Source organism: Bos javanicus, chromosome 10 (assembly GCF_032452875.1).
Source record: "Bos javanicus breed banteng chromosome 10, ARS-OSU_banteng_1.0, whole genome shotgun sequence".
In the NCBI taxonomy this organism is placed as follows: domain Eukaryota; kingdom Metazoa; phylum Chordata; class Mammalia; order Artiodactyla; family Bovidae; genus Bos; species Bos javanicus.
The window spans coordinates 6,665,873-6,677,880 of record NC_083877.1 but is presented as its reverse complement, the minus strand read 5'-3'; the positions used below and the strand labels follow the sequence as shown (position 1 = coordinate 6,677,880).

The following is a 12,008-nucleotide window of genomic DNA, read 5'->3' as shown; positions in this document are numbered from 1 at the left end:
TATATGCAGAGTACATCATGAGAAACACTGGGCTGGAATAAGCACAAGCTGGAATCAAGATTGCCAGGAGAAATATCAATAACCTCCAATATGCAGATGACACCACCCTTATGGCAGAAAGTGAAGAGGAACTAAAAAGCCTCTTGACGAAAGTCAAAGAGGAGAGTGAAAAAGTTGGCTTAAAGCTTAACATTCAGAAAACGAAGATCATGGCATCTGGTCCCATCACTTCATGGGAAATAGATGGTAAAACAGTGGAAACAGTGTCAGACTTTCTTTTTTGGGCTCCAAAATCACTGCAGATGGTGACTACAGCCGTGAAATTAAAAGACGCTTACTCCTTAGAAGGAAAGTTATGGCCAACCTAGATAGCATACTGAAAAGCAGAGATATTACTTCACCAACAAAGGTCCGTCTAGTCAAGACTATGGTTTTTCCAGTGGTCATGTATGGATGTGAGAGTTGGACTGTGAAGAAAGCTGAGCACCGAAGAATTGATGGTTTTGAACTGTGGTGTTGGAGAAGACTCTTGAGAGTCCCTTGGACTGCAAGGAGATCCAACCAGTTCATCCTAAAGATCAGTCCTGGGTGTTCATCGGAAGGACTGAAGCTGAGTCTGAAACTCCAATACTTTGGCCACCTCACGTGAAGGGTTGACTCATCGGAAAAGACCCTGATGCTGGGAGGGATTGGGGGCAGGAGGAGAAGGGGATGACAGAGGATGAGATGGCTGGATGGCATCACTGACTTGATGGACGTGAGTCTCAGTGAACTCTGGAGTTGGTGATGGACAGGGAGTCCTGGTGTGCTGCGATTCATGGGGTCGCAGAGTCAGACACGACTGAAGCACTCAACTGAACTGAAGTGAATAATGCAGGATGTAGGTGGAGATGTATTAAAAACACAAAGATGTCTAGTTCTTTGCATATTTATTACTATTCTGCCTGGCTTATGGGGTTGAGGTGAGGAATATTCAAGTAAGTTTTTTTTTGTATATTTACTGTAAGTAATTTTATTTTTATTGAAGTACAGTTGATTTACAATATTGTGTTTCAGGTGTACAGCAAAGTAATTCAGATCTTTTCTTAGATTCTTTTCCATTATAGGTTTTTGTAAGATATTGAATATAGTTCCTTGTGCTATACAATAAATCTCTGTTGTTTTTTATATATCATAATATCTGTTAATATCATACTCTTAACTTATCCCTCCCCATCTCCCACTTTCCCTTCTGGTAGCCATAAGTTTGTTTGTATGTCTGTGAGTCTGTTTCTGCTTTGTAAATAAATTAATTTGTATTATTTTCCCCACTTATAAGTGATATCACATAATATTTATCTTTCTCTGCTTTACTTCACTTAGTGTTTATGCCCGTCCATGTTGCTGCAAATATTTCATTCTTTATGACTGAGTAATGTTCCAGTGTGTGTGTGTGTGTGTGTGTTTGTGTGTCTATGTCTTTCTTATCCATTCATCTATCCATGCACATCTGGGTTGCTTCCATGTCTTGGCTACTGTAAACAGTGCTGCTTTTAACATTGGATCAATGTATCTTTTTGAATTAGAGTTTTTGTCTTTTCCAGGTATATGCCTACAAGCATAATTACTAGCTTTAGTTTTTTAAGGAATCTCTATACTGTGTAGGAGGATTCCCCTTTCTCCACACCTTCACCAGTATCAAATAAGTTTAAAAGACAACCACTGTTTTAGATAGCAGTGGCTTAAATTAGATCTAAACAGTAAAATAATAGCATGACAAAGCCATTCCATCTACTGAAAAGTGAAGTAAATTGAGTCAGAAAATCCTATTTCCTAACATTTACATGATAAACCTTCCAAGACCCAATATGGGTACTAAACACTTGCTATGCAGAAGCAGCCTGTCATATTGGAGTCTTCCTCTCACTTGGCAGGTGGGGCCCACTTGGCTTTGTTTTAAGAGTTTCAATTTAAAACATTTTAACAGGCTGAAATCATATATATAAAAATCTAGTCACTTCATTTAAAAATAATTGGTAATTTTTGGATGTTGCTAGGCACCCATATTTGGAGAAGGAAATGGCAACCCACTCTAGTATTCTTGCCTGGAGAATTCCATGGACAGAGGAGTCTGGTGGGCTTGTCAGTCCATGGGGTCGCAGAGTCGGACACGGCTGAGCGACTATCACTGACTCACTCACTCAGGCACCCATATTATTATAAAAATTAATAAAGGGAAAAAATAAAGCATTTGTATTCCAGGATAACCAAAGAGTTGATGAGGGGGAAAAAAAGAAATACAAGATACATCAGTTATTAATAAATCAGCTGGTGATTTAAAAACTCCTGATTAATATTTTTGTTTTTGCCTACTTAAGGCGACTTTGGGGGGAAGGGGATGTGGAAAAGGTAGCAGTTGGAGGACTCAAAAGCACTCTTCGGGGCTAAGATTACATTCTGGCTTCAGAGAAGTCTGTCGGAGGCGACAGTTCCTTCCGGGGTCTGCGTCTCACAAGCCTGGAGATGGCGCTGCACGGGGACCTGACCCAGCTCTCCCTCTCTGCCGGAAGCGTTAGGCGGGCTCGGCCTGCGGTCTGTCTGCGGCAACGCTTCCTGTCTGATCCCCGCGGCCGCACCTCCGGTCCCTTTGAGGACCGCTGGGCCTCAAAGCAAAAGTGCGGAAAGTGGGTGCGGTAGCAAGCCACGCCCTGGATCGCCGAGAATCCCTGGGCCCTCTGGACGTCGCTCGGCTCCTTCCGGCCACGACCGGGGCGAGGCGGGGCCGGGGCGGGGCGAGGCGGGGCGGGGGCGTCGTGCGGCGTGCTGACGTGCGGCGCCCGGCTCCCCCTGCAGGCGGCGCGCGGCTGCGCCTGTCGGCCACGTGAGGCTCCCCCTGCCGGCCGCGTGCGATCACACCGCGGCGCTGGCCTGCTTCCCTCACGACGCACTCGCGGCCTGAGGCGCTGCACTCGCGGAACAGGCCGGTCTCCCGCCAAGAATGTGCTTATTAATTCATAATTTCTCCTGGCCCTCAGAGCACTTTTTGTTTTGTGATTTTTACTTTTTTTAATTAAAAAACAAATTTTTTTTGTTTTGCGGAAATGGAGGAGTTGGAGAAGGAGGATAAGAAAGACTCCGAGTGCGACGTGGAGATGGAAGAAGGCTCCCAGGCCGCAGACTGGGACAGCGATGAAACGGTGGTAGAGGGGTCCGTGACGGAGAGCGACCCCGAGGAAGAGGCGCTGCCCTGGAGAAGGTGACCGCCCTTGGGCCGGGGCCTTGGCGGCGGGTGGCCCTCGGAGATTTGAGGGGGAGGTGTTCCCAGCCAGACTGCGTGCAGGCGGGAGTAGGGCCTGTGGGCGCCCAGGCCTGAGCTAAGAACTTTGTAGATAAAGACCCCCAAACCCTCCCCATACCCCCTCACCTAGGACCGAATGAGCTTTATAGTTAAGTGGCATTGGAAGGAAAGAAAGTGAAGTCGCTCAGTCGTGTCCGACTCTTTGCGACCCCGTGGACTGTAGCCTACCAGGCACCTCTGTCCATGGGATTCTCCAGGCAAGAATACTGGAGTGGGTTACCATTTCCTTCTCCAGGGGATCTTCCCCACCCAGGGATCGAACCCGGATCTCCTGCATTGGAGGCAGACTCTTTAACCTCTGAGCCACCATTACGGCATTTTAAAAAAGCCCGCTTTCTTAGCCTGGGGCTTTTTTGCACAGGTACAAAAGTATTGGGTCTAAACCCTTCATGCGTTACGCTTCAAGCGACTCCTAACTCACGTGTAAGGGGCAGTTCCTATACTTTCCAGAAACGATCGTGTGATGGGGGAGCTGGTTACTGCCAAACTGGAGACGGATAGCTTTATAAGAATCAAGAGAAGATGGTAGTTCTTTCATCAAAACATAGGTAGTTCTCTGTGCTGGACACGGGGAGAAGATAAAAGAGAAGAGGCCACTGCCTTTGAGAAACCTGCAGGCCAGGAAAGCCATAAACAGATCGTTTCAATATTGTGTGGGAAGTTCAGGGTTGGAGGTAGGTGCAGGCTGGTTTAGGAGCTCAGAGGGGGGTTGTCTTCTGTAATTTATTTATTTATGTTTGGTTCCCTTGAGTTGCTGCGCATATGCTTTCTCCAGTTGCAGTCATTGGGGAGCTACTCTTTGTTGGGGTGCACGGGCTTCCTCATCGTGGTGGCTTCTCTTGTTGAGCGTAGGGTGTCGGCACACCGGTGCCGGCTCAGTAGTTGTGGCAGGGGGCTAGCTGCCCCTCGGCATGTGAAATCTTCTCAGACCAGGGATCAAACCCATGTCCCCTGCACTGACAGGTGGATTCCCATCTGCTATACAGAGTTGGCTTCTGAGTAGAGGCGTGAAGATGGATAGGAGTTAAGTCAGGTGAAGAGGTTTTTAGGCCAAGGGAACTGCCTGGGTAAGGGTGTCGTGGTGGGACATAGCAATGTGTTATGTGTGCTGGAACGTGCAAACAGTTAAGTATTACTGATGTGTTAAATGTTGTGATAGGTGTGGTGAAAGATGAGCCTGGAGAGAAAGGTAGGATAAGGTCATGTAAGGCTTCTTAGAGCTTGTATGAGTCTCTAAGATCTTAAGTGGAGGAGTAGCATAATCAGATTTTCATTCACTCATGCATGCCCTGGATCGGGGCTTTGTAAATTCCAATGAAAAGTTTTTTATTTCTTTAAATCACTTCAGAATCCTGTTAAAAGGTGGATTCCAATTCAGGAGTTCTAATGGCACCCCACTCCAGTACTCTTGTCTGGAAAATCCCATGGACGGAGGGCCTGGTGGGCTGTAGTCCATGAGGTCGCTAAGAGTTGGACACGACTGAGCGACTTCACTTTCACTTTTCACTTTCATGCATTGGAGAAGGAAATGGCCACCCAGTCCAGTGTTCTTGCCTGGAGAACCCCAGGGACGGGGGAGCCTGGTGGGCTGCCGTCTATGGGGTCGCACAGAGTCGGACATGACTGAAGCGACTTAGCAGCAACAGCAAGTATATGTTCAGGTCAAATCATATTCTGTGAACATTATAAGTGAATATAAAGGCTAATTGAATAAAATACCCTATAAAATGAGTGTTCATTCTGTCCTTTAAGACAGACTAGCACTGTCCTCATGAATTGTCTAGATGAAAAATACCTGTTATAAAGGATACAGTTGCAGAAGGGAAAAATATAAAGCAAGATACAATGAGACAATGAATAATTGGACTAAAATAGCTAAAGTAAGAAACATTTTGGGTCAGGATCTATGTCAAAATAATTACTCCTCCAGTGATTAAAACAGAATGGTGCCAAGTACTATTCTTAAAGCTGTAAACTCTGAGAGAAGAGATAGAGCAAGATTAGCTTCAGTAGTGGGCATCAGTCCCCCATGGCCAGCAGCCACTCTCTGCAGCTGATGCAGGGTCATTGGCCTGCACACCCCTCTCTGGTGCCACCGGACGAAGGACTTCATCCTCTCCCCACAGAGGACACACAGAGTAGTGGGGTTGGCACACACTTTTCAACAGAACAGAGGAGTACACCCTGAGGCTAGACAGGGAAGTGTATTCCCATACAAGGTGGTAAGTCCAGTACAGGCTGGGAGGACTCTGTCTTTTAGGAGGAAAATGTTCCAGACCCAAGGCCTAGCAGGGGTGAAAGGTGATATGCGCACGACTGCCTTTCTCAACACATTCTTTGTTATCTCCTGTAGAAAGTACACATATTGCCTCCTCAGTTGAATCAGATCAAACCTCTCGATCTAATAACTGGTTTACAGGAAATATACAGGACAGACGAACACATGACATGTAGTCTTCAAATCCCAAATGTGGGAAACTCTATGGGAAAACCAACCCAGTTTCTTCAACAAATAAATTGTAAGGGGCAGGGAAAGGTATAACTTGCAGATTTTAAAAGAGACTTAAGAGACATACAACCAAATGCAATGTGTGTATCTTGTTTGGATCCCAATATGAACAAAACCATTGAAAAAAGAGACAGGGAAATCTGACTGCAATCTGTCTGTTAGTTTACATTGCTGTATAGCAGCTTACTCCAAAACGTATTAACTTCTTAAAGCAATAAACATACTGTGTAGTTTCTGTGGTTCAGGAGTTGAGGAGTTGCTTGACTAATCATCAGGCTCAAGGACTCAGAAGGCTGCATTCATCTCACGGTTTCATGAGAAGGAGCCACTACCCGAACGGTGGTTGTGAGATTCAGCTCCTTCTTTGGCTGTTGACTTTAGCCCTTGGCTCCTCTCTGTTGATGGGGGCCTCCCTTAGTTTCCTGGTATGTAGGCTTCTGCAAAGGACATCCGCAACCTGGCAGGCTGGCTTCCACAAGAGGGAAGCAGCGAGAGAATGAGAGGAGAAGATGGAAGCCAGTGAGGCCACATCCCAACCTGTTTGCTGTGTTTTGTTTATGAGAAGAGTTGCTGGATCCAGTCCATACTCAAGGATAAATACCATATACAAGGGTATAAATACTGAGAGCCATTAAAGAGGTTGCTTACTATAGACTATAAAACATTTAATAACATTAAGTAATTATTAGCTTTTTAAAATATGTAGTTTTGGCTGTTTTTACAGGTGTGATTATTATGGTTATGTTAAAAGAGTCCTTATCTTTTAGAATTGAATACTGAAATATTTCCAGATGAAATGGAATAAGATGTTCAGGATTTGCTTTAAAAATAATCTAGTAAGAGACTCACACTGGGTGGAGAGGATGGCAAGGGTTATAGAGGAAGCAATAATGGCTGGGTACTGATAATTATTGCACTCAGATGGTGAGTGTACTATTGTCTTTTATTTGTGATTATTTGTAATTTTCCATAAAAAAGTAGAATGGGTAAAAAAAAAAACACCCGGGTTCCAAATCATATATTTATGCCTTAGTACATTGTTACATTCTTGGATTCTGGAAAGATTTTAAAACATTTTTTTTTAATTGTGGTGAGATATATATATATAATGTAGAATAGCGTTTTAGCCATTTTCAAGTGTATAATTCAGTGACATTAAATACATTCACATTCTTGTGCAGCCATCACTACTAGTTATCTCTAGAATTTTTTCATCTCCCCAAATTGACACTCTGTGTATAACTCCCCATTCTTCCCTGCCATCAGCCCTTGGCAGCCACCATTCTGCTTTCTGTTTCTATGAATCTGATTACTCTCTGTACCTCATGTAAGTGGAATGATACCATTTTTGTTCCTTTATGTCTGACTTTTTTCACTTAATATGATGTCTTTAAGGTCTGTCCATGATGTAGCATTTATTAGTATTTCTTTCCTTTTTAAGGCTGAAAAATATTCCACTATATGTAGGTTCCACATTGTTTATCTACTCATCTGTCAGTGGACACTTGTCAATCTCCACCTTTTAGCTGTTGTGAATAGTGTTTCTGTGAACATAAGTGTACAAATTCAGGTCTCTGTTTTCAGTTGTTTTGTGTACATACACAGAAATGGAATTATTAGATCAAACTGTAAATCTGTGTCTAATTTTTTGAGGACGCACCATACTGTTTTCCACAGTGGCTGTACCAATTTACATTCCCACTAGCAATGAACAAGAGTTCCAGTTTCTCCATATACTTGCTACATTTGTTATTTTTGTTTTTTGTTTGTTTATTTGTTTTTGGTTGGTGTGAAGTAGTATCTCATTATGGTTTTCCTAATGCTTAGTATTGTTGAGCATTTTTCATGTTGCCAAGAGAAATATCAGTAACCTCAGATATGCAGATGACACCACACTTGTGGCAGAAAGTGAAGAGGAACTAAAAAGCCTCTTGATGAAAGTGAAAGAGGAGAGTGAAACAGTTGGCTTAAAGCTCAACATTCAGAAAACTAAGATCATGGCATCCAGTCCCATCACTTCATGGCAAATACATGGGGAAACAATGGAAACAGTGATAGACTTTCTTTTCTTGGGCTCCAGAATCACTGCAGATGGTGACTGCAGCCATGAAATTAAAAAACACTTGCTCCTTGGAAGAAAAACTATGACAGACCTAGAGAGCATATTAAAAAGCAGACACATTGTCAACAAAGTGCTGTCTAGTCAAAGTTATGGTTTTTCCAGTAGTCATGTGTGGATGTGAGAGTTGGACCGTAAAGAAAGACCATAAAGAAAGCTGAGTGCCGAAGAATTAATACTTTTAAACTGTGTTTTTGGAGAAGACTCTCGAGTCCCCTGGACTGCCAGGAGATCAAACAAGTCAATCTTAAAGGAAATCAGTCCTGAACGCTTGTTGGAAGGACTAATACTGAAGCTGCAGCTCCAATACTCTGGCCACCTGTTGCAAAGGGCTGACTCATTGGAAAAGACCCTAATGCTGGGAAAGATTGAAGGCAGGAGGAGAAGGGGACGACAGAGGATGAGATGGTTGGATGGTATCACTGACCCGATGGACATGAGTTTGAGCAAGCTCCGGGAGTTGGCGATGGACAGGGAAGCCTGGTGTGCTGCAGTCCGTGGGGTTGCAAAGAATCACACGTGACTGAGTGACTGAACTGAACTGATTTGTATATCTTCTTTGGAGAAGTGTCTATTCAAATCCTTTGCCCATTTTTTTTTTCATTCTTTAAAGATTTTTTAAACAGAAGAAATTCTTAGTAGCATACTTAGAATGATATATAGTAGCATACTTAGAATGCTCTGCTTAGTAGCATACTTGCCATGATATATCTGCTGTTTTTATCACTCACCAGATCTGAAGCTTCTTGAGAACAAGGACTATCTTTTCTCTTTACCTTGGTGCTGCCTAGAACATAGTAAGATGTGAATCCAAAACTTAAATTTCTGTTATTTATGTTCTGAAAATATACACTTGAATTTAACCCTGGGATCTTAAATTCTCTGTGATGTAGAGAAAGGTGAATGAAAAAACCCACCAGCACTGGTTCCTTCACATCATCTCCTCATTTCATTTCTGTTCAAAAACTATATTGATGTTTGCCCCTTACTCCAAAATACCCAAAAATAGCAGAGTATTTATTTAAAAAGAACATGAGCACATGAATAAGTCTTAATTTTCATCTTGGAAAAGTTTTTTAATTTATTTTTTAATTGCTTTCCAAAATTTTGTTGTTTTCTGTCAAACATCAACAAGAATCAGCCATAGGTACACCCATGTCCCCTCCCTCACAAAGCTTCCTCCCATCTCCCTCCCCATCCCACCTGTCTAGACTGTCACAGAGCCCCTGTTTGAGTTCCCTGAGTCAAACAGCAAATTCTGGTTGGGTGTCTATTTTACATATGGTAACGTAAGTTTCCATGTTACTCTCTCCATACATCTCACTCTCTCCCTCCTCACATCCCCCATGTCCATCTGTTCTCTATGTCTATTTCTCCATTGCTGCCCTGCAAATAAATTCATCAGTACCATCTTTCTAGATTCCATATATATGCATTAGTATATGATATTTATATTTCTCTTTCTTATTTATTTCACTGTGTATAATAGCCTCATTAGAAGCTGACTCAAATGCACTCCTTTTTATGGCTCAGTAATATTCCATTGTAGATATGTACCACAGCTGCTTTATCCACTCATCTGTTGATGGGCATCTAGGTTGCTTCCATGTTCTAGCTATTGTAAATAGTGCTTCAATGAACAATGGGATACATGTGTCTTTTTCAGTTTTGGTTTCCTCAGGGTATATGCCTAGGAGTGGGATTGCTGGGTCATATAGTGGTTTTATTACTAGTTTTTTTTTTAAGGAATCTCCATACTGTCTTCCATAGTGGCTGTATCAATTTACATTCCGACTGGCAAGATGGTTCCCTTTTCTCCACACCCTCTCCAGCATTTATTGTTTGTAGAATTTTGATGATGGCCATTCTGACTGGTGTGAAATGGTATCTTGTTTTGATTTACATTTCTCTAATAATGAGCAATGTTGAGCCTCTTTTCATGTGTTTTGTTAGTCATCTGTATGTCTTCTTTGGAGAAATGTCTGTTTAGGTCTTTTTCCCAGTTTTTGATTGGGCTTTTAGTTTTTCTGGTATTGAGTTGTATGAGCTGCTTGTGTATTTTGGAAATTAATTCTTTGTCAGTTGTTTCCTTTGCTATTATTTTCTCCCATTCTGAGGGTTGTCTTTTCACCTTGTTTGTAGTTTCCTTTGCTGTGCAAAAGTTTTTAAGTTTCATTAGGTCCCACTTACTTATTTTTGCTTTTATTTCCATTACTCTAGGAGGTGGGTCATAGAGAATCTTGCTTTGATTTATGTCATCAAGTGTTCTGCTTGTATTTTCCTCTAAGAGTTTTATAGTTTCTGGTCTTACATTTAGGTCTTTAATTCATTTTGAGTTTATCTTTGTGTGGCATTAGGAGGGCATGCATGGTGGCTCAGATGGTAAAGAATCCGCCTGCAGTGTGGAAGACCTGGGTTCAATCCCTGGGTTGGGAAGATCCCCTGGAGGAAGAAATGGCAACCCACTGCAGTATTCTTGCCTGGAGAATCCCATGGACAGAGGAGCCTGGCGGGCTGCAGACCAGGGGCTCGCAGAGTCAGACACGACTGAGCGACCGAGCACGTGGCGTTAGGAAGTGCTTGACTTCACTCCTTCACACATAGCTGCCAGTTTTCCCGGCACCACTTAGTGAAGAGGCTGTCGGCCCCAATGTATGCTCCTGCCTCCTTTGTCAAAAATAAGGTACCCGTAGGTGTGTGAGTCATCGTGGATAAGTTTTAAAGACTATATTTCTGAAAAAATGCATTGATATAGAATATTAACAGCGGTATAACTAGGAATTTTAGCAAATTTAGTTATAATTTTATGAGTAGTTTATATTGAACTATGTTAAAAGTTTATTCACTTAATCATTTTGCAGTGCATGCTGTGTATCATCACACTGTATAACTTAAACTTATACAATATTATATGTCAGTTACATCTCAGTAAAACTGGAAAAAAAACTTAAATGACAGTTGAATTGTTAGTCTTTAAGAAACATCATAACATCTATACCTTCTTTTTTGTTTCTGAAAGGTTGCTTTTTAATCAAGACACGTCTCTTAGATCTGAGTTCAGTCTCCATCCCAGTAAAGGTGAGAAATAATTCTTTTCACTAAGTAGTCCCTTTACGGAGAAGGCAATGGCACCCCACTCCAGTACTCTTGCTTGGAAAATCCCATGGACGGAGGAGCCTGGTAGGCTGCAGTCCATGGGGTCATGAAGAGTCAGACACGACTGAGTGACTTCACTTTCTCTTTTCACTTTCATTCATTGGAGAAGGAAATGGCAACCCACTCCAGTGTTCTTGCCTGGAGAATCCCAGGGACGGGGGAGCCTGGTGGGCTGCCGTCTGTGGGGTCACACAGAGTCGGACACGACTGAAGTGACTTAGCAGCAGCAGCAGTCCCTTTAATTTTCCAAGTATTATTATTCTATTAACTTCTTTTATATTTAGTCTTATTCTTTAACTTTACACAGAATAAATTTCTTACAGGCATCTGTAACAGATCTTAAGATCTGTTGTTTTAAGGATAGCAATGGGGTTTGTAACTTCTAGAAGATGTTTATGACTCCTAAAGAGGGCTACTGATAATGTGGAAGTAGCACTGGGATAGCAGTTCTCCCCCCAGAGATCTCCCACTTAACTCTCGAACTTTCCTATTTGCAAAGTGAATAATACTTTTTAATAATCAGTCTGATTCTGTCAGACTAAAATTGAGTACAAGTATCCTTGGTATGTATTTTTTAAAAAGAGCCTTTCACTTACAAATTCTCCAAACCTCCTTGAGTCCACTTCTAGATCAATATTTACACTTCCAGAAAAATCTATCACTGATTGTTGCAGTTCAGAAAGATTAATTTTGCAGAAAGCCATTCAAGTAGTGGGTTATTTCCTTTTATGATTCTTCCTGTGAGCCATTTTTTATTGGAGAATATCTGGAAATAGGTGTAGGACAGAAGGAAAATATCCTAACCATCATGGAACTCTTGTGTGTATGCACTTGTGCCTAGGTATCCGTGGGGGACTGTTTGCAGGAGCCTCTGTATACACCCAAAT

At 42.3% G+C, this 12,008-nt stretch overlaps 1 protein-coding gene across 3 annotated transcripts in view; it reads left to right on the top strand.

The window, feature by feature from the left end:
• The first annotated feature begins 2,362 nt into the window (after positions 1–2,362).
• The window catches only part of ANKRD31 (ankyrin repeat domain 31), a 137,715-nt gene continuing 128,069 nt past the window's right edge, over positions 2,363–12,008 (top strand). For all 3 annotated transcript variants that reach the window (XR_009738979.1, XR_009738978.1, XM_061429988.1), the window contains exons 1-3: positions 2,363–2,979; positions 3,087–3,235; positions 10,985–11,043. Coding sequence is in view for 1 of the 3 variants with exons in the window: in XM_061429988.1 (XP_061285972.1) it covers positions 3,132–3,235; positions 10,985–11,043 (163 nt within the window). In the remaining 2 variants the exon portion in view is untranslated. The remainder of the gene's footprint in view (positions 2,980–3,086; positions 3,236–10,984; positions 11,044–12,008) is intronic.